General features: G+C 43.2%; 3 protein-coding genes and 1 long non-coding RNA gene across 11 annotated transcripts in view; 2 read left to right on the top strand and 2 right to left on the bottom strand.

Moving 5' to 3' along the window:
- The first annotated feature begins 19 nt into the window (after positions 1-19).
- Positions 20-8,665, top strand: LOC135369872 (peroxisomal targeting signal 1 receptor-like). Of its 2 annotated transcripts, XM_064603448.1 has the most exons (16): positions 20-153; positions 287-518; positions 608-652; positions 742-768; positions 966-1,095; positions 1,514-1,700; positions 2,633-2,735; positions 2,829-2,957; positions 4,161-4,294; positions 4,791-4,851; positions 4,921-5,064; positions 5,302-5,372; positions 5,457-5,657; positions 6,204-6,369; positions 7,442-7,599; positions 8,139-8,665. In XM_064603448.1, the coding sequence occupies exons 2-16, from the start codon at positions 423-425 to the stop codon at positions 8,344-8,346; spliced, it is 1,860 nt and encodes a 619-aa protein (XP_064459518.1). In that variant the 5' UTR covers positions 20-153; positions 287-422; the 3' UTR covers positions 8,347-8,665. The 2 variants fall into 2 exon arrangements, with proteins under 2 accessions (XP_064459518.1, XP_064459519.1); XM_064603449.1 differs by lacking the exon at positions 2,829-2,957.
- Positions 8,546-14,751, bottom strand: LOC135369876 (type-1 angiotensin II receptor-associated protein-like). The gene is made up of 6 exons (XM_064603454.1): positions 14,468-14,751; positions 14,095-14,129; positions 13,873-13,984; positions 13,710-13,795; positions 12,679-12,788; positions 8,546-10,383 (listed from the first exon to the last, which is right to left on the bottom strand). The coding sequence occupies exons 1-6, from the start codon at positions 14,495-14,497 to the stop codon at positions 10,226-10,228; spliced, it is 531 nt and encodes a 176-aa protein (XP_064459524.1). The 5' UTR covers positions 14,498-14,751; the 3' UTR covers positions 8,546-10,225.
- The window catches only part of LOC135369877 (uncharacterized), a 13,221-nt gene continuing 5,960 nt past the window's right edge, over positions 14,742-22,002 (top strand). The window contains exon 1 of the long non-coding RNA XR_010415145.1: positions 14,742-14,869. This is a non-coding gene — a long non-coding RNA (uncharacterized LOC135369877). The remainder of the gene's footprint in view (positions 14,870-22,002) is intronic.
- The window catches only part of LOC135369871 (LIM domain kinase 1-like), a 23,007-nt gene continuing 16,909 nt past the window's right edge, over positions 15,905-22,002 (bottom strand). For 3 of the 7 annotated variants that reach the window (XM_064603447.1, XM_064603443.1, XM_064603446.1), the window contains one exon: positions 15,905-21,887. In XM_064603447.1, coding sequence (XP_064459517.1) covers positions 21,644-21,887 — 244 coding nt within the window. In that variant the 3' untranslated portion in view covers positions 15,905-21,643. The remainder of the gene's footprint in view (positions 21,888-22,002) is intronic. The other 4 variants (XR_010415143.1, XR_010415141.1, XM_064603444.1 and 1 more) reach the window with 4 other exon arrangements.

Here is a 22,002-nt window from a genome sequence, read left to right as displayed (position 1 = left end):
GGTGGAGGTTGCGGGCGAAACATCAATCGGCTAATCAGATACTAGGCAGCTGGAGCTGTTCCATGCTTCCTTGTGTTTACTACATTAAAAAAATTGTAAATGCGAACACGTTTGCTGCTAAGATTTTAATAAAGCTGCCTCGAGGATTGCCAGGTATTATTTTTTAAACAAAGCTCTCTAGCCATCTTCACACTTTTGATGGTAAAACACCTGTTCGTGTGTCAGTGAGCTTTTTTTTATATCTTCACTGAATGTTGAGTTGTAGTGTCATCCTTTACTTTTGCAGAAACGATGCCTCGGATATCCGGATAAAAGTTCTGGTTCACATGGGATCAGTGTAAACGGCAGCAGCCTGACGGACATTCGTGCTCCAAATTGAAATTCAGAATCATGATTATGATCTAGAAAAAAAAATTGTGAACATGTCTGCCAGAGATCTTGTAGAGGGTCAGTGTGGTACCCAGAACTCTCTCATGAAGCTTGCCTCGCATCTGTCTCAGGACAGGGCGCTGCAGCAGGTATGTCACTGCATATCTCACTGTCATCTCATCAACTTGCGTATCACCAGTGCATATATTGACGTGACTGTGCCTTTGTTGTTGTTTAGGATGGGCTTCAGAGAGCAGCGTTACGGTCTTCCCAAACTGCTATAGTACGTAACATACTTGAATAAGAGCCTATAAGTTGCTGCTGTACCTATACTACATTTTATCTAATTTATACACACTTTATTACTTTCAGGGTTACCCACCCTCTTCTGCATCACTGGTATGTCTCAACAAAATTTTATATTGCATTGAATTTTTGTTTTTTTCAGAAATCTTGTACCCTAGGGTAACTATTATCAGCTTAGATTTTGTTAGCTGAGACATGTTTGAGATGGCTCGCTTGGACGTATAAAGTAGTTTATTGACAGCACATCGAGAGCATGACTGGTTCGTATCAACGACAACAAAAATTTACAGCTCGTTGATGAGTTCCTGGCACAAGCACCACGCCTTGATGAACGAATGGCCCCTCAAAGTTTCCACATGGGTGGACTTCTTCAAGAGATGCGGGACATTGAGAACGCTTACCGACCAATGCCACAACAAGGTGCGTTATAATGTTAATATAATGTTAATGCGGTATAAATAACGTTAACACGTTACTGTTGGTGTTAGCGTTGGTTGGAACCTCTTTGTATCTGTGCTTTGATAACAACCCTAGATGCTCAAATCGTGTGTCTGACCTGGAGCATTGCTTCTGGGGTGCTGCTGCTATCATTTGGAATCAGTGATGAAAAAGGAGTGAGAAAACATTGTTTGTCACCTTGGGAAGGGAAACATTATTACAAAATCATCAGTAGAAATACTCTAGGTCTGGCCCAGGATTCACCCGTATAAACCCGTATAAGCCGTTTATAATCGGGTTCTTACGGAGCAGGTACGGCAAAATATAATTTTAGCGCATACTGATGTGCATGTTATATGACAACGTTGTCGTAATGGAACAATTTTCCTAACTTTTCCAGCTCCGGGAGTGGCTGCTTTGGCTGCATCGAAAGAATGGGTGAATGAATTCCTGCCTCCAGAAGGGAAAGGTACAACAGCAGCAGCAGCAGAGAATTGGTCCAAAGAATTTGCTCTGCAGAGCAATGTCGTACCTGCGGATTCTAAATGGGCTGCGGAATATCTGGTAGACAGTGAGCACCAAACAAGGTGAGAATTGCAGTTGAAGGTGGTATGTCTGGTGGTCCAACTTTAAAATTTGGATTGCTTGGGGGTCTAGATGGAAACTGCAAATCCTATTGAGCACTGGATTGTGGCACATGCATACAAATCTTGTATGCATGTATTTCACACACCTGCAAAAAAAAAAAAAAAAAAGAGGAAGAAAGAAATGAAAAACAGAAAAGAGAGAAAGAGAGAGAAAAAAAAATCAGCTCACCAAGGCAGCGGAGCACGTTCATAATTAGAGCCTGGAGTTTTTGGGAAATAAATTCGGGGAGTAAAAATCGGGTAAATAAACATGTGCTCTAAATTCATGCAAATCCGTGTGGAAAAGCTTCCAGTACGTTAAATTCGGGGAGCAATCGGGCTCAATTACTATAACTAACTGAACTGGTTCGGTACAGATGGTGATGTAAGTGTGTTTGCTGCCAGACAAGTTAGCTGCAACAGACGTCTCAGTGAAGGTAGTTTGCTGGGTAAAAATTGGGTTTTACCCTAAAGAGGCAACCTTCAATTTGGGGTGCAAATTCTAGGAAGAAATGGGTTAGACCCGAAAACTTCAGGCTCTATTTATAATGTGAAGTAGCTGGTGTAGTCATCTTTTTACAAAAATGTCTCTGTCACCATTCAGTGTATTTCTAATGTGCCATGTCCTGTGTGCTGTTATAGTTACGTAATATCTTGCATTATGTTTCCAATGTTTAATAATTATTACATACTTCACATATTAATTCCACATTTTATGTCTTTCGGGGCTCTCGTCCCGAGTCTGTTCCCTCAGCATTTCCTACCCTTCCACATATTCTGTCTAGTTTCACACATGTGCTCACACTAAGTCACTACTACATGTATACGTACCAATGTGCCTTTCTACAACTGCTAGGTCTCTGCGCTTCACATTTAAGCTATCTTATTCGTAGTTGGGCGGAAGAATTCGCAGCAGCGAAACCGGCCGATGGCCTGGTGGATGTCGCCGATCAACTTCTCAACTCCGTTCACGACGACGCACTCATGGAGAGCGAGGTAGTTATGCGATACTTCGAGTCAAGATAACTGCGCATTTAGAAACATGCCTTGAACACGTAGATTGTTTTGCAACCTGTTATCTTCTTGTAGTTCATGCAGTTTGTAAAGAAGCTTAGGGACGGAACGTCAACGTTAGAGAGTACTCAGAATGACCACACGTTGGCAGGGGGGTGGACAGAAGAGTTTGCTCGGGATTTCCCTCAAGGGCAGAGTAGTCAGGTAACGGCGGCAATGGAATCTTGCTCCACTTACTTTACTTTCACTTAGGGTTGCCACCTTTCGTAGTGCAAAAATACCGGCTGAGGGAGAGGAGGTGGAATAGAGGGAAAGGAGGAATGGCTCGCGGGAAAGGGAAGTGGGTAAGGGGTGGAAGAGCACACACAGAAAACGAGAGAGAGAGAGAGCTCAAGATAATACTAGGAAACATATGTTCCTGTGTGTAATAATAATAATAATAATAATGAATAACTAAGGAAAGAACTGGTGACTGCGGAGTTGGCTCTGTGCTCCAGATTTATTCGAGCTGTAGTGAAATGTTGAAGGGAAAGCCCCGTAAAAGCCCTTATGAAAGGTCTTGAGCCACAAATACCGGCAAAAGGCTGCCAGTGTCACCTTCCTACCGGCAACCGACCGTGCCGGTATAATACCGGCCTGGTGGCAACCCTACTTTCACTACCAGCTGTACAAGAATATAAGCCCATCATCATCATCATCATCATCATCATCATGCATAACGCTGGCCTTCCGAAACAACATTAATGCATGCACTGTACCAAGAGAGAAAAGAAGGGGGGACTGGTGTACCGAAGACTGTACCAACACCACCTAGACAGAAAATAGCCTGATAGCTTAAATGCTATGGTGTAGTCATTAAAAGTTTACTGAAGCACTCTACGATAGAGCCCTGCACCATCCGTGGATGGAAGCGGATATCCGCGGGATATCCGCAAGATACTTGCGGATTCGGATGAAAATTTAGCACTTACTGAGGTGTGCGGATCGGATGGTGCGTTTTGTTCAGCGGGTCGGATGCGGATGCAAACTGTTGTGTATGCTGCGGATGCGGATAATGTATGCGCGAATGCGGGTCGGATGCGGATGCCAAAAATCTCATCCACGCAGGGCTCTACTCTACGACACGCCCACTCTACATGTCCACATGATGTGTATCTAGGTGGTGTTGACTGTACCCATTCAACAATACTCTTCCAAGTGACCGACACTACTGGTTCACGGGCCATCATCCTCTAACCTACCGTTTTAATCTGTCACCCCGATACCTTGCACGATGCTAATCTTGCCAACTCGTGGTCAAACAATGATGATTTCTGAGGCACAGCTGGTATTTCACGCAGACTATGTATCGACCATATCAACGGGCATTCGGTAATACACTAAGTTAATGTGACACTCTTTTTCAAGGATGCTACCACAGTGCAACACAATGCCACGGCAGCAGAGTGGGCTGAAGGCTTTCTTGCAGAACAACAGCATGAGAAAGGAAGCGATATTGACTTTTGGGCAAACTTGCAGAAAGAATGGGATTCTATGGCAAAGTAAGTGACATTTTATGTCCCGAGATGTTTGGAAGACTCTCGCATGTACTGTATTAGATTGATCGTAAGGCACACCACTTTTTCATCATCTGTTTGATTTTCAACCAACGTGCAGTGGTTAGTTGGTAATACATCATGCTAGTTGAGGAGATAAGAGTACAGACAAGGACGGGATAAGATGATACCAGTACCGTGCATTTGGATACCGTGGTCCTGACATCATCATCCATCTTTATCTGTACTTTTGGCTGCTCGTTTGTTTGCAAGGTGCGAATACAACTAGAAAAGTGAGAAGGAAGTGCAGTACCTCACATGAAATCCAGCTCCATGAAGATAACACTGCTTTGCATTTTAAGAGCATATCTCAGTACTGTAAACAACATTTTTGATACAGGAAGCTCGTGCTAAAATGCCTCTACTGCCATAGCAGACTTCTTGCCTTAGCTAAAAGGGGATAGATGTAGTATATCTTGCTCCTTGCTTTCTTCTCTAACAGGGAATCGCCAAACGACCATCCTTGGCTATCGGAATACGAGACACTTTCGGAGACCTATAGGGTGAGCTGTTTGCCCACGCTTGTTAGGCCTCGTAAACACGCAGCTAAATGTTTCGAACAACTTCTCCAGGAGTACAAATTTGCGGAAGAAAATCCCCTGCAACACGTGGAAAACGCGTTCGAGGAAGGGCTCAAGAAATTGCAGGAAGGCGATCTTCCAAGCGCCGTGCTCCTCTTCGAGGCAGCCGTGCAGAGGAATCCGCAACATGTCGAGGTACAGCACACGACAAGTTCGCAAACGGTTCTAAGCTATTCAACGTGTACATTGTCCACGATATTTTATTATATTTTGTTCATTGCTTACGTATTGTTTAAGATTTTTTCCTGAAAGAAAAAAGTTTTTTTTAGATTTTTTCCTGAAAAAATATCGTTTAAGAGCTCGACAAAGAGCACAATACTTTTACGGCAGCCAACAATAAAGCGTTTTACAATTTTGACGGCTATCGAACAGGCATGGCAATACCTCGGCACGAGTCAGGCGGAGAACGAACAGGATCCATCTGCTATAGCTGCGTTGAAAAAGTAAGTTCTTTTAGGATACCCGCTGTTTTTGGGTTGTGTGTGTGTGTATTTATTGATGCGTGTAGCAGCATTACTTGTTTTCAGGTGTCTTGAGATGAACCCGGATAATTTAACGGCCTTGATGGCTTTGGCAGTGAGCTACACGAATGAGTCTCTGCAGACGCAGGCGTGTGACGCTCTGCTCAAGTGGCTCCTTCACCACCCACGTTACAAGGACCTCTGTGGTGGTGACGTTCTGCAAGCGTCTGCACCCGCACGATTTCAAGTGTCTTCCATTATGTCAAAGTGGGTGTTTGCTGCGCTGAGATATTGTATTTATTTGTGTAATTAGCGCATCCCCAAGTTGGGCACCGAAAAGTCTGTACCCGTCTTCCCCCCATGTATTTAACTGTGTTAACAAAAGTCGTGGAATATTCTTGTGGAAGCAAAGACAAAAAACTGCTCATGTGACGGAAGTTCCGCCTCATCTCGTGACTTTTTTGGGTTTTATTTTTGGCCAAATTCGGGGGGGGGTAAATATCAGGTGATATTTTTCGTTCGAAAATTCAGGTGTATTCGGGTTAAATCCCGTTACGGCATATTCTGTCGTCAGGAATTCAGGTGTATTCGGGTGATTTTTTTTTGTTTAATAAAAATTTGTCTTAACATGGAACTAATGTTTGGCAATGTTATCAAACTTTATTTTAATGCACGCTTATGAGTGTGCCACGCGACCCGCATGTCAGATTTTCAGATTTCGTTCGGGGGGGTAAATATCGGGCGGATACGGGTTTAACCCTAAAAAGTCTGGCCCTAAATATAATATATCACGTTTACTTTGGTCACCAACAGTGAACAGCACGTCAAAACTAGAGACCTGTTCATCACTGCCGCGAGGATGTCACCGAACGATCCCGACCCAGATGTCCAGTCGGGCCTTGGAGTTCTCTTCAACCTTTCTGGAGAATACGACAAGGCGGCGGATTGTTTTCGGGCAGCACTTACAGTTCGGCCAAACGTAAGTATTTCGCCTGCGTTGCGCGTCAATCAAATAAACGAGATTCTAGTTACGTAATAAAAGATGTCATTATTTATCAAATTAATCCATTTCCTGTGTACATCTCCACAATGCAAGGATTGTTAGGATTAGAGTAACTATGTTCTAGTGCGCTTTCATAGGTCTTGTACGGCCATTATAGTCAGGGGCGGATCTAGGATTTTTCCGAGCGAGGGGTCCGCTATGGACAAGTGCCAGGTGCATGCTGGGATTGGTCCATTGAACCCTATGTTCAAGTCTTGAATTGAGGGGGGGTCAGGACATCTGGACCCCTCCCCTAAATCCGCCCGATTATAGTAGTATAATGCTGGACAAAAGTTTACGGAATGTTCTCCGGCAGCTAGCAGCAGATGGGATCGTACTGACTTGGACATGTGCTTAGGTAACCCAGTCACTCGTTTGCAAGTCCGTATTGCACCATTCGCTGCTAGTGTGTCACTCTCGGGAAGAGAATTGCAGACAGACCCTATGTACAGCGGATGTTACTGCACAACACTTAAAAAAAAGAAAGTAGAAAATCAACTAAACTTATAAATATGGCTATTTTACTAAGAAGGCTGAATAAAAACGGCCATCAAGATTAGCAATACAAGGTGTTCACGATGAAAGATGAAAGTCACTGAAAAGGTTAGCCAGCTGGAGGAGTCGAACCCACATCTTCTGGATTACCGGTCCAGGGCTCTACCAATTGAGCTAAGCTAACACGCCTTCTCAGCGACTTCCAGGGCGCGTCATCTAAAAAGACAGACCAGTCACTCTCTCTCAATTCATTCTCCTTTCACTCTTACATTTTTGCGCACTCACACACATCCACACATCCAAATGTTGAACATGAGAGAACTAATGTTCTGAGGCTGGGAACAACATAGGAGGGACAATCACTTGAGGCCTTGTATGTGATTGTCCCTTCTATGTCCAGCCAAGAACATTAGTTCTCTCAAGGTGTTCACACCTGGCAGATTGTTTTATGCAGCATTCACAGGCAATAGTGAGCTGTCCTATTGTGTAACACAGCTTGCATCTCTCACTCTAGGATAGCAGGTTATGGAATAGACTAGGAGCTACACTAGCAAATGGCAGCAGGTCAGAAGAAGCAGTAGATGCATATAGGCACGCTCTGCAGATCTCGCCTGGCTTTATACGGTCGAGGTTCAATCTGGGGATAAGCTGCATCAACCTTGGCTCTTATCGGTAAGTCTTTGGAGTCTTGCGGAAGCATATCTAGTGCATTTTCGTGTACCCCCGATTTCATACTTCCAAATGTTCAAGGAGTTTCAATGAATCCACGTGCTGCCTAGACATTGCAGATGTCTGCCACACTAAGGTTTTCTTAGGTTTTTCCTTTAGTGTAACATTCGGTGCTGGTTTCCGTGGCTGGGTCTTCAGTGTGTACCCACTTAGTCGGGCTTGTGTAGAGGAGAGCGTAAAAAAAATGTGCTTCATGTGTGTTACAGTCCATATGACGAGTCATAATTTACTGTAATTAATCGTAATTAGTTCAAATTAGCACGTGTCTGCTTAGTACACAATTACCAGGACAATGTGGGCAGTTTGAATTTCCTAAATTTTGGAGTTCAGTTATCACATCGGCAAGCTGTTTGTGTGGACATCCTTGGTTCCCCAAAAACCAGTCTGTTGAGGATGTCTGTAGAGTGACACAAGCACTGACGATTTCTGAGCAATTTCTCAAGTTTTCAGCTATCTCTCTTATCTATCTCTTATCTATCTAGCGAAGCGGCTGAGCATTTCCTCACTGCACTCAACATGCAAAATGCCGGCAGAGGCCTTGCTGGGTCACGAGATACATCTGTCATGTCAGAGAACATCTGGTCTACACTGCGGATGGTGCTGACGTTGATGAATCGACCAGATCTGTACAAGGTGATTGACCGTCATGACCTGGCCGTCCTCAACAGAGAGTTCAGCATGGACGCGTGAATGCAATTCCTGCATTCTTACTTTATAAGTATTGCCTTATGCAGTGCAATTTTTGAGAAAATTAGACATTACGGCAGACAATAAAGCAAATGCGGTTGTACGTAACAAACTTGTATATCGCATATGCTTGTAAGATGTGTACATATGCACCCGAAAGGCAGTGTTTATGAAGATTGTATAGGGGGGTCACAAACAGACCTATGTATAGCACAATTTATTGCACACTATGCACACAGGGCAGGTGGGTAGCGTACCGAAATATATTTTGTGAAAAATTCGACAATGTGAATAAAATATTTCTTCAAAACTAAGAAAAAAATGCCCATCTTTTTTTTTCTCTCTTGTCACACACTACACAAATCACAGTTATATGTAGCTGCAAGAAGTACTGTGGATCGTATCTGCAGCAACAGAGATAGGGGATGGGAGGCAGAGGTGATCACACTCCAGGTACACATATCAAGGAATGTTGAGGTACGAACAGTAAATAAAAAGTACAGGTGATGTAGTTGACGTGAACGTGTGCAGGTTGAGATTACATCGAAGGAAAAAGGAAGGCTGTGTAGGTTAATATCCTGTGTTACAAAGTAAGAGCTCAGTGCAGCAAAGCAGCCATGATGCACCATGAAACAAGCATGCTGAAACATGAACACTGTTGCATATCATGAACTAAAACGAAAGCCCAGGTGATAAGACCTTTGCGCATGTCATTGTGGCAAGTTTATACTGTCAAATAAGCAAATTTCATGGATGTCAAACATGTTTCCATTGTTCTCATCAGTTTGTTGATCATTTTCCTCATCGCTTCATGGTCATCAAAATATATATATTGGTGCATGAACCTTGCAAAGCCCCAAATGACAACCTGTCCAACAAGTTGGTGATCGAGCAACAGCACAGAGTGTTGCTGGTGAATCTCTTCTCATGCAGTATTTTAGCATCTTACTAAATGTGGTCACATTCACACGTTAGTGTAGGCATAACCATTCGCCGATGTAGCTACAGGTTAGTCCTTTCAAAAACATTACCAGCACATAACGTTTATATTACGCATTTTGTGCTAGTTCGACATCTTTGAATAAATCCCAAAATAGTATATGATGATTAAGTACAGCTGGCATGATTGAATCATCGGTGTATACCCGAAACACTGACTTGCAAGCTAAATACTGCCATTGCATGACGCTTGCATGCAGTAAGCCAGTATAGAGCACAGGAACATGTTATTTCATGTCCAAGGCAGTAAAATAAGCAAATGGTAGTAGAAGGTTTATGAGGGTATGCAGGGGTGCTGGAAAAAATATCTTTGGGTAGCTGATTCGAAATAATGTCATTAGGCATATGCTGATCTGCATTACTGACAAACTTGTAATTAATGACACACGGTGAACACATTGCTGCCTCGACTAACGGAGCACATGGTTAGCTGTTAATGGTTGCTGTACCTTAAGAAAGCACTACGATATTATCGACTAAATCATCATCATCACAGTCAACCTGTATCCGTTAAAGCGGTTCAGCACTAGCAACGATTGGAGCCAATTAAGACTCCTCCTTCAACCAGTTTTCTCAGTTTTTCATCCGCAACGTTCTGCATCACTGTGTCCACCTGTATGGTCGCGAATATAGAAACAAAGTACGCACCCTTCTGGTACGAAGACTCGGTGAAAACTCTTTTGCCCCCATAAAAGTCGACACAGATGACACCGGTCACAAGATAACGACTCATTTCGGAGAAACACATCGAGATTTAGCCAAAAGTTAATGTAACATTCTCCCTTATATTATCTCGTATTCCGTGCACATAAAGCTACGGGCAGTTCGCCCCAACGGGGTCAGCCCCGTTCCCGTTGCAGAAGAGCTATTTTTCCGCAGCGTCTTATGGCTGCGGGTAGCCGTACGGTGGAGGTCCGCCGGTGGGGTCACCCGCAAAACCGTGGCCGGGGCTGCCAGTGTCTATTCCAGTTTTGGGCACGCTCTGTGTCGTCGGCTGGTCGATGTCGTCGTACTGTCCTCTAGTGCCTCCGACAGCCCCCCCTAGTGAGAATATGAGCATTATTTTTGGTTGTCAGTCTCGTACACAGGTGCAATTATGCATCATGATGGTGTAGAGAGGTGGAGGGAAAAGGGAAAGAAGGGGACAAGGGAAGTTTTTTTTTAAAGAGATCGTGCGTCACACTTGGGTGGGCGTCGTCTGCTAGCATTCTTTCCTCCATGCTAGCAGACGACGCCCAGGTATCACGGGTGATCTCTCCCGAATGGTGAAGTGTGAAACGCGGACGCGGATCAACTCCCCTCGGAGCTGATAATGGTACAGCTCCTTCACGCGCAAAACTGCCCATAGGTGACAGCTGGAGATTTCAGACAAGTATGTCAGGAACAGTACATTGTCCTTTCAAAGCAGTTTTTTTTTTAATGTACTGTTCAGATTATTTGAAGCTTCCTCATCTTCTAAGTTTACACACTGCATCAATAAACACTGTGCTGCAATTATTTGTGTGTAGTTACAAAATCTTCTACGCGCTGTATTAAGTATAACATACACAACAAAGGTGTAACAATCATGGTACTATATTTGGATGTTGCTTAAACTAGCTCCATTTTTGTGACCACGCCATTCTGCAAGAACAGGAGCCATCTCAGCGGCCAATATCTCGAACTCTGCAGCTACCGATTTAGTTTGACACGGTGCAGACACGTAATGACATATCTGCAACTTAGCATGAATGCACACACCCAGCTGTTGCATTGCAAATATAATTGACGATTTAATTTCAGCTTAGGAGATATATAAAATTTGTAAAGTTCCGTAGGTGCCACGAAGATGGACCTGCCATAACGGAACTTCCACGACGATGCACCGGGAGATTCATTGCCGGCAGTATGTACAATTGCAGTAACTCCGCAGTGTCAACAACCACAAGACCATGCTAGGAGTCTTGCCCTGAAACAATGCAAAGGTATTCGCCATGCACGAAGAGAGGACTATTGGCTGACTACTGTCGAATATGAAGAGAGCAGCGTCAAGCTATGGAATAGTGTTTCTTCTCGATATCACGACTGCTGACTGTTTGCGTACTTTGGCACATTACACGGTGTTCGGCTGGTCTGTTACTGACATCTCGCGCGACATGATGTTCTTGGAGACCAGAGCTTACAAAAGCTCGATGCTTCTCACTTATGTGATACAAAAAATATAGTCAGCCAAGTCTTTCTGAACTCAGAGTTTCGTAAGTGTGACAACGAAAGTAGAATAGCCATTTAGAAATAAAAAAAAAAAAGAAAAAGCAAAAAATACCCCACGTATGAACGACGTGATGGGTTAAATGTTACGTCAAAATATTTCGAGCGTCAATATATTGGTACCGTTTGTGTTGCACAAAAGGTAACAGCATTATAAAAGAGAACACAAGTGCACCAGTTCTATGCCCAATTTAAGATGCGTATATATTTAGTCTCTCACAGGTTATCAACGCAGCTTATGCTAGTCCTTAGCTAATGCCGTGGACACCGTGCAGTAAAGTCCTTTTACTGAACACGTAAGAACGACCAAGATCACATAAACCACACACTTGAAACATAAAAAAAAATGATGGATGTCAAGGATGGACTTGTCAAAACCCAGACATCCCATACACAACTATTTTGGAAAACAAACAAGGACATGTTTAGCGTAACATGCCATTCTTTGTGCACTTCCCACCTGCACCATTCTTGATATGAAGGTAGGGCACGTGCTTCTCCTGTTCTTGGTATTAAAGGGGCACTAAAATGCAAAAACAAGTTCACTACAAATTATGTTACGTTAATTTCGACCCTGTTATCATAATTCAAAACTTTGATTTGTTACGGATCTACAATTGAAAATTAGTCCACGCTGCACATGCACGCTGTCCGAAGCACGTGAAGATAAATGTCGCCAGCGGGACATTCACGAGAACTGTTGTGGGCTACAATTCAGTGAATCGGCACTGAAAAATGCAACAGTGCTCATGATGCCGTGCACATACGGAACACTACAATCGGACCCGTTCCAAATCCACACGACCACAATAGGTAAGTGCGAGCTTCTCCCGCTGTCTCATTGGATGCTGCCAATCTTTGCCTCCTGGAAACCCCATTCATTACCGCCAAAGACGGCTCCGATTTCATTGAGTTTTTCTTCTAAATGGTAAGGCGTGTAAACTGATTTTACATGCATTATACTAATTGAAACACAACAAACTTTCATTCGAGATCAAGTTTCTTTTTTTTTTTGCTTTTTAGTGCCCCTTTAAGCATTTTTATGAAACTTTCGACACATGTGTTGTGCAGCAGGCTCTTTTAACTTACCTCCAAAGGTAGGAATTCCAAGATCGGAGTACCGACCACCCCTCTCGTTGAATAACCTCAGCAGGTAGATGCAGGTGACTGGGCGCAGTATTAAGTTCAGTATGCACATGCTGTTCAAATGAGCGGGTTAAGGAACACTACCTAGTAATAACGAATGACCACTGATGACTGACGTGCGTATGCTGATACAGCGAGACAATTTTCATCAAGCAGAACATATGTACGTATACATAATTTCGATTTTAATTGTGCACCCATGTGTTCAGCTGTTTTGTGCCTGTATCAGCACAAATACGTCATACAAATAGAATAGAATAACCTGACGTTCATAGAATAACGCTTGAAATTGCCACTAGGGTCTTATGACCTTGCCACACAGGCAGTCGTAACTGCGGTTACGCTTGACCACCCTTTGCCCAACCAAACCGCATTTATCACGAGCTGCGGTTTGTTGTTGTTGTCACACGGCAGTGACCACAACTGTGACACAAGCACGAGGTGTATTCTGATTATGCTCTATACCATCAAAAGAAAAGGGCACGATGGTAATTATAAAGCAAAACAATCATTAAATATTCTGTACGCACATGATTATTTGCAGGAAATGTCACGCAGCAACTCCAACCGCGGTTAAGGCAACCGTCCATTTCCGCAGTAACCTCCCCAAAACGGATGTAAACACGGCTAGCAACGTAACCTAAATTGCTCGTCCGTGCGACTGCAGCAAACCTCGACTACATGTAACCATGGTTGCCTTAACCACAGTTCCAGTTAACCTCGTCACGTATACGTCCCATATCTTACGCCTAATTTCGTTTTTTTTTGCACTGAACAACAATGGTAGTTTCTATTACACGGTATGTCATGCCGTATAGGCTCACATGGCACACACCACGAATCTTAATTTTTCATTTCAGTTCCTGAGATGTGCCCTACAAGTTTCTGTCCCATCTGATGCATCAGTTGTCAAATATAAAATATAAAATCAAATATATAAAGTAAAGCTTGGAAACACTGTGCGCAAAGGATACCCAGCACAAAATGTAAATGTAGGCGGGAACCGCAGGGCTAGAATTATGATGTCAAGAAGGATGGCCCCGAAGTTAATGACTAGTGCCTGGAATTCACGCAAAGGAATGTCAGTACCACTCATTTTGAACTTCGGCACTTGGATCGTGAAATACTCGGACGTACCATGAAAATGGGCTCCTCGGACTCCTTGAGATGAATGCCCCACAAGAGCATCAGTAGAAACAGTAGGTTGTAGTACATATAGGCATATGGTGACCAGAACTCTATGAGGGGCCTGTGAAAAAATGTTTCGAATTTCTAATGCGTACGTTAATTTGTCTGACCTTAAAGGTCTACTAAATGTGAGAAGTCATAGTGCGCTGTTAATTCGCGATCCGTACTTACCATACTGTGAGAAAAAGGTGAAGAAAAAATATCACCTATACGTAAGAAAGAGAAAACAAAACATTTAGCATCCAACAAGTCCACAAGGCACCATCACGATATTTATCTGGGAAACGTGTACACAACATGAGACGTAAGCCAATTTCCACCTGCGCGCAACAAATCACATTGTTGCTGCTGTGTGCGCGAACCCCACCCCCATCATCTGCCAGTCTTGCTCACATGTAGACGCTACAGCGAAACTGGGAATAGCAGACAGGCTGTTGACAAAGTCCTATCGTTCCCGTTATTTACATTCGCAGAGGCGTTACTCTACTGATTAGCACAAAAAAAAAAAAAAAAAAAATCGCAAGCACTTGGACCAAGCTCTTACCTTGAGCACCAGATTGGGAACAGAAACCATTCTACGTGTGCTTGGCGGTTCTCTGCTGGGCAACACCAGAAAGGCTGAGCTAGACTGACTTCCGAGAGGTGATTCACGATAGGAACATCTGTTATCTCCGCATTTCTACCTACTCCGTATCGTACGTGCGAACTTACATCTATGGATGCCTGCCTTTTCGTAGCCTTTGCAGTGGATAACGGCGCTGATAGCGGATAGCAGACAGTTGCGTGCGCCACCTAGCCAATCTAACCACAACCACCATGTTATCCTCGCACCTGTGACTTCAAAAGAAGTCTGCCCTGTGACAAAAGGGATTAGGTGTAACTATACTCCATACTCCAACCACGAACTTGAACCGATCCCTATTTTCTGAGTACAGAAATACAAAACGTAAGTGGTATAAATGTCTCATTGACTGCCCGTTATCTATACTCGTGTCTTTAAATAGGTGGTACACACACAAAGTAAATTAGTTGTGCACCAGAGCCAGAACAAAACAAAATGGAACACTCACATACGCTCAGCTGGCTCCATCTCAATGGCTGACTCAGCCTTTACCTTAGGACCGGAAGTTACGCCTTCTAAAACGGAAATGACGTTTATTACGGCCATTTACGGTTTTGGTTTTACCCCTTTGGGAGCGTGTCTTGTGAGCGTGTGTCAACGGGTGAGTGCGCAAGGAAGAAATCGGCACACGATTACAACTCCATGCTCATAAAAGTAACTAAATTAGTAACACTTACAAAGTAAGAATAGCGCAACTAAAAAATTCCCTAGTCACTCTGAAAGTAATTGAGTGAATTACATTATTTATACAATTTCATGAGAATGGCAATCCTCTTGGATGCGGTCTGTCTTCGACCTGGGACGCGTGATACAAATTGTGAGAGATATTTGCTCATTACCTTCGCGACTGGTAGCCATGCCAGTCAACCATACATCAATGACAAATGTTAAGTTAGGCTTTACGTGTACTAGATATCCCAGTCACAATTTTCTATAGCATTTTTATGGTGTGAAAATTGTCTAAATGTTTACATGTTGAACTACATCCTGCGAGCTATAGCACTCAGATGTGGCTCACACATTTTATCACTTGCTTCGCTTCTTCAGTTGTTTCACAGTTATGAATTCCAGCAAGCCCTCACCACTTGTGTGTGCATGCAAAAGGATATCGCTTTCATGCAGTATATGATGAAAAATCAGAGTTCTCCTTGCGGTAAATTTCACATCCCTGCAAGTTGACTGCGATTTGAGATCATGAATATAATGTGAAACTGAGTCATGCTCCGAACGACACAGTTCTCTGTATTCTTTTGGAAAGAAATGCTTGCAGGGCTAGTCCCAAATATATATATATATATACATATAAAAAAAAAAGTCATTCAGATCAAAATCATTTCATTAAAAGCTTGGAAGCAGCAGTCAGTGACATAAGAGCTTCATTTATTTATCATATTACAGTCATACTTGGCATTTAAGACTTGGCTACTGCAATAATGAAATAAAAGAACAAAATTATAATACAAGTTCCGAAAATTCTGCCAGTTAGAGGCAGCTCAGGTATAGGACTTTTCTTTTGCTTGGAATGTACGGCACAAAGAGCACAAAATGAAAAAAAAAAAAAAAAAGACAAAGAAAAGAAACCAGTAAAGATCTGTAAAATCTCTTCCTTGTAAGTACACATGACCGGGTCTCGAGATAAAAACCAAAGGTATCAAAAATATAGTACCTTGTAATAACTTAACAATTGTATACATACAAGTATATAGCATATATACACAGAAAATGTGCAAAAATCTGTAGGTGTAAAAAAAAAGAGAGAGAGAGAGAAAGAATAAAATAAAAAAGAACAGGATTGACGAATTACCTGTGTATTTGAACTAGACAGAGAGGGGGGGGAGAGAGAGAGAGAGATGTTACACGGCCTATCAAACCGCTTACTCACAAATGCACGTACTACAAGGCAGCACAGTCCTGTAACACCCTGTAAAAGTTTTCAGCGGCAACCATTTTGATTTCGTCTTGTCCACACCGGGACAAAAAAACAATTATGGCTTCACCCGTAGTGCCCAGCAAGCATGCAAAGGGGTGTGTGACAACAACAACGGGGTATCAGAAGGTCTGCTTCATAATGTATGGCATTCCTCGGCTCATCTGAAATTGTGCTGTGTACAAAGACTAAATGATGATGCGATACATTTCTTGTACTTGTAGTATAATTGCAGGAAGTCATTATTTCGGACGTACCAGTGGTAAAGTAAGTATCATTCCACACTCTAGCAAAAATTATGTAAGACCCTGCGTGATTATTAAAACCACGACGCTTTTGCATTTTCCAGGGTATAATTTCCTGGCAATTTCCAATAGTAATTTTAAAACCCGAGCGAATAATTATGTAACCGAACTGAACACATACTATACAGCATATGCGCACATGATATATGTATACAGATCTTCACATGAAGCAGCACTCATTTTATACCCTCTCGTCCAACATTTTTGGGCTTACGAATACAGCTCCGGAACTATTCTAACACATTCGGTTTGGAAGAGACGTTGCTTCGAATTGAAAGTTGAATATAGAACTCCGCATTCGATTCAGAACTCGAACTGAATGCGCAATTATTTGCTTCGGTATTTGAAAAATCTCAGTATTTTCCAACATGACAAGAGAAATTCCTTATGCAGGACACCGTGCGACACTGCATAAGCATTCTTGAAACACGATTAAAAATGTCGAAGAAAATGTTTTCTTTTTTGCATTTCCTCGTCGTGTTTGAAGTAACCGAACATGCTCTGAATGTTCTAGCATGTAAGCATTCTCGTTGCAAAAAGATTTTTTCCATCTGGTCACGAGGTGACTCCTGCCCAACATTGTCACGAAAAACCGAAGGTTGCTGTGTTTAGGCAAAATCCTGCCTGTAACAAATGCCAGCCACTAATAATTTTCAACTGGTGATAAACGGTTTTGTTTGCATCCTGTTTCTTGAGTGAAATGGGATACCGAGAAACGCAGGTAAATACTACCTCTAGGAAGCCCATGTTGCTAGGCACCTCTGGAAAACTCAACTGATCTGCTGGAAATTACCTACCAAGCAAGAATATAAGACAGACAATTACGTACATACAGAGGCATGAACAGTGCTACTGGAATGAACAGGTTAGAAGCCGACACGTGCTCAAAGAAAAGCAAGATACGCTACTATTAAAAAGAGATGCGCAAATGTTTGAAGATACCGATGCAATGGAGCCCATTGCTGGACAAAGTAAAAGTCTCTGGAATACTGCTGTCTTACTACGTTCCTCCAAAGTCCTGCAGGAAAAAACATTAATTAATTAATTAATCCTCTACTTTATAGCATCTGCATTCCCGAGAAAGTTGGCCCTTCTGCAGAAATAACTAGCTTAGCTTTCCCACGACGACGTAAATGGTTGCTGCCAATGTTACATGGAGTAAAACAACCCTACCACACGTTAAAAGGACCCTTTCTTCTAACCGGTGCTAATGAAACTCATGACAATGAATGAAACGAAATAAGATGAATGACAACTCCTATTGTGACATAAAAGATGATTGATTATTGCACTTTGACAGCACTGTGGCATGCTTCTTCCCCTCTAAAAGGTTAACTAGAAAATAAATATGAATGAAAATGAGATGAAAACACACCTGACTGAATGAAATGAAATGAATACAGTCGCACAGATTGGTCTGAGACTGCGATCCTTCATTTTACAAGTGGATCGCTGATAATCGTAATTGCAATGTGGATGTATTAGCTGTAGAGCATCTGTTTTTAAAGGAACTGATAGAGTACAGCTCAAATTCAGCTGAGTCAGCTAGTTACAATACAAATACAGTTCAAAAGATCAAATTAAAGAAATGGTAAGAAAACTATGCAACCAAAGGTCACCCAAGTGAAAAAGAAATGCTGTTCTTTCTTTCTTTCCCATAGAAATGTGCTGGTGCACATCCAGACATTTGAACGTTCATTGAGTTCAGTGAAAAATCCAACTAACATCAGTTTACCATGCTGTGCCCTGAAAAAACAAAAACAAAAAAACAAGTAGTGAAAAAATAAAAGTGATTGCGAGATGTTTCAGTGTGAGACATGATGAAATCTTGTCAATCGCGTCGTTCTTCCTGCAGGACTTCAGTCAATGGAATAAACTCTGATTTGTGATCTTGCACCAGCTTGATTTGCACGTGGAGATTATTTTACGTACGCGCAGGTGAAAGTAAAAGGAAATCGCTGTACACTTTTACGCCTAGAAAAATTCCTCACCAAACTGATCTGCACCGACCTGCTCCAGCCTGCTGCTGCGTACATCCGAATCTAGACCATTTTGGCAATCAAACAATCGATAAATATTCCCATCAATATCTGGCTAATGTCCAAATCAGGTCTGATGTCATTCTGAGGCTCGTAGTCTTGCCGTACTGCTTTCTGCACGATATCCTCACTTGCAGGTGATGACATCTGCATGAAGCTGCAGCTGAGCTACTGCGCTAGAGATGAGCGAATCTAAATTAATGTGTCACAAGTCTACCCTGCGATGTTTGTGTGCAGGAACAACAATGAAAGTACCGACGAAGTACCGACGAAGTACCGATGAGACGTTCACATGCAGGAATGAACAACGAAAGTAGGAATGACAGCCTGCATGTCTCCATGAATTTTAGTGGAACACACTTGTCTAAAATTTTCAAGGCACTGTTTTAAAAGCACTGAAAAGTGCAAGAACCTCGATGCATTGGAAATGAAGATGGCGCATTGTTCTGAAACATGGAAGGCAGTTTCAGTTTATAACAGCATCTTTAAACTGTTGGCCTGAACCACAAATTTCAATGCTACCTACCCTGTGCAGGTGCCTGCTTGTGACTCTAGTGCTCAGGGTTTAGGAGGACCCATACTTTGAGCATTGCCTGAGAAAGACGGCCAATACCTCAATAACACACACACACACATGCCGTAGCCAACTCGGCAATATATGGCCACTTCCCAACTTTGGTTGCAAGTTGCATACGTATCACGCTAAAGGGCACTGGAAACATGGCTTACACATACACTAACGCAAGCCAGAGAAATGTTACATAGTATGCAATGTATAGGCATTGGTCAGAGATGGCATTCTTTCCCTATTAAGTTTGCAGGCATTGTCATGTGCAATATCGATTGCTTTGGCAAACTGTAATCTATGCTTAGACCTCGTGTTTTCTCAGAATCCAGGGGTAAAAACTGGCGTTTATGTCGGAAGCTGGTGTCAGAGGCAGCACCTGCGTGTTCTTACCCGTGACTTCACCCGTGCTTTTACAAAGTGGCTGAATTGGCGTTTTGGTTTTCGAAAGTGGTGATGACGGGCATCAAGGGGTTAAAAGTGGCCACTCGTGTCTTCAGAATTCTACTGCCTAATTTATGTCATCGCAAACTCTTTCTCACGAAATTCTGCAAAATTTTTTTCCCCCCCCATGTAATGCGGAAGTGTAACAAAAATAAGATTAATTTTCGGTAATTTTTAATTTTAAAGGGGCACTAAAATGCGAAAATTTGTGTTCTCAAATGAAAGTTCATGTTTCAATTAGTATAATACACAATAAATAAGTTCACACCGGCTACCGTTTATAAAAAAAAAAAACGCAACGAAAACAGAGCCATCTTTGGCTGCAGCCAATGGGACCTCAGGAAGCACAGATTGGCCACATCCAATCAGACAGCAGGAGAAAGGCGCGTGAGCCTATTGTGCGCATGTGGATGTGGAATGGGTCCTGTCGTAGCGTTCTGTACATGCGTGGCATGATGCGTATTGCTGTATTTTCAAGACCAGTTTACTGAATTGTAGCCCGCACCAGTAATCCCAAATGTTCTAGTGACAACAATTATCTTCACATCCTTCAAACTGCTACACCAGCGTGCTTCGCGTGTATCACTATGTTTTTCGCCGGAAGTGCTCCATGGCGTGGCAGGCTCGCTTGCTCGCTCACTCGCAGCATGCACTAAAAGCACCCGATGTATACCCGATGTATAGCCGATGCACGAGCTGTAGCGATGTTCACTACATAGTGCCGAGGCAAGAAAGAGCCCGCTATAATTTTGATTGTAGCTTCGTAACGGAATCAAAGGTTTAAATTACGACGACAAGGGCGAAATGAACACCGCGTGTAACATAATTTTAAGTGTGAACATGTGATGGCATTTTAGTGCCCCTTGTAGAAGTAGGACATCACAACAATGTGCGTGATCTGCAGTGGCGGATCAAGGGGGGGGGGGAGGTTCACCCCCACCCCCCCCAAAAAACACCAGGTTACATATTAGCTTTCCTCCTCTCCCCTCCCCAATTAGGCGCTTCGACAATGAATCTCCCTCCCCCAATGTGCGGGTCTGGGTCTGCCCCTAGCAATCTGTCGCTTGTCTGGCAACAGTGCGCCTTTCCGTTTCCTCACCAGAGCAGCTGGTAGTTTTCCCAATGCGTGATGGGTGTGGGGAACGGGAAAGAGCATGCTGACGAACGCCAGAGCTTGTGACATCATCTACCCTTTCAAAACACTACAAAGTCTTGCAAGTTCTTTTAGAAAATTTGTGGAAGCGTGTAACGTTTTGCTCATGGCATACGCATTTCGCGAGTCTTTGAGCAATGTTGATTTAAAATACGATACAGGGTAAATAGCCGGTTTGGCCGCTTTTAACCCTACCTTCACGAGGCACTATCTACACCACACTGATATTGTACTGCTTGGGACACACTTGTCTGAAATCGACAGCTCATGATTAGTTTTCCCCTTCCGTTTTCCCCCCACGATTTGAATCGGCAAATAAGTATCGGGCATAATCGGGTATAACCCTAAAAAGCCGTCCCTATCTATCCTATTTGAAAACTCCAGCTGTTGCAAGATCATTTATCCTGTTAGGATCCAATATCCAATCCAATCCAAACGAAATATTGAAATCCCCTGGCACACGCCGTACCTTCAGATGCGATGCCGCTACAGCCCCCTTCGAAGGCAACAAAAACCGAATACGGGCCATCGAACCACCGATTGAAGATTTCAGACAGGAATGTCGCCAGCAGTGCCCGACCCGAGCCGTGACTTTGCCGTCGAGAGCACTGCATCCGTATTACCGTGCTCCGCGTTATCCACCGTCCCACATCCGGAGCCCTGCGCTACACCAGCTCGAGCGACGAGTGCGGAGAGTCTAATGCTTGTTCGCTGATTGTGCGCAGGGGAGGCAGAAGTGCCTCGGATCGCACGGGCTCGGGGCTGGAATCGGGCGAGGAGGACCAGGAAGCAACTTCGGATGAGGAGTAATTCAGAATGTCACTTTGCAGATCTTGAGGGAGGGGACTCTCCACCAGAAGATGAAGGGATATCCCGGCGAGCCACTTTTCGAGCAGCTCAAATGGAGGCCTGTTACATGCGTGACAAACAAGAATTTTTGTGGTGAACATCCAACCATCATCGTGACGGTGATTTGGTTTTTATTGGCACAAAACTACATGTTTTCCCGGCGATTTCAATCCGA

This window comes from Ornithodoros turicata, chromosome 10 (genome assembly GCF_037126465.1).
Source record: "Ornithodoros turicata isolate Travis chromosome 10, ASM3712646v1, whole genome shotgun sequence".
Classification (NCBI taxonomy): domain Eukaryota; kingdom Metazoa; phylum Arthropoda; class Arachnida; order Ixodida; family Argasidae; genus Ornithodoros; species Ornithodoros turicata.
The sequence above is the reverse complement of the archived record's forward strand: the minus strand, read 5'-3'. Positions and strand labels throughout refer to the sequence as shown.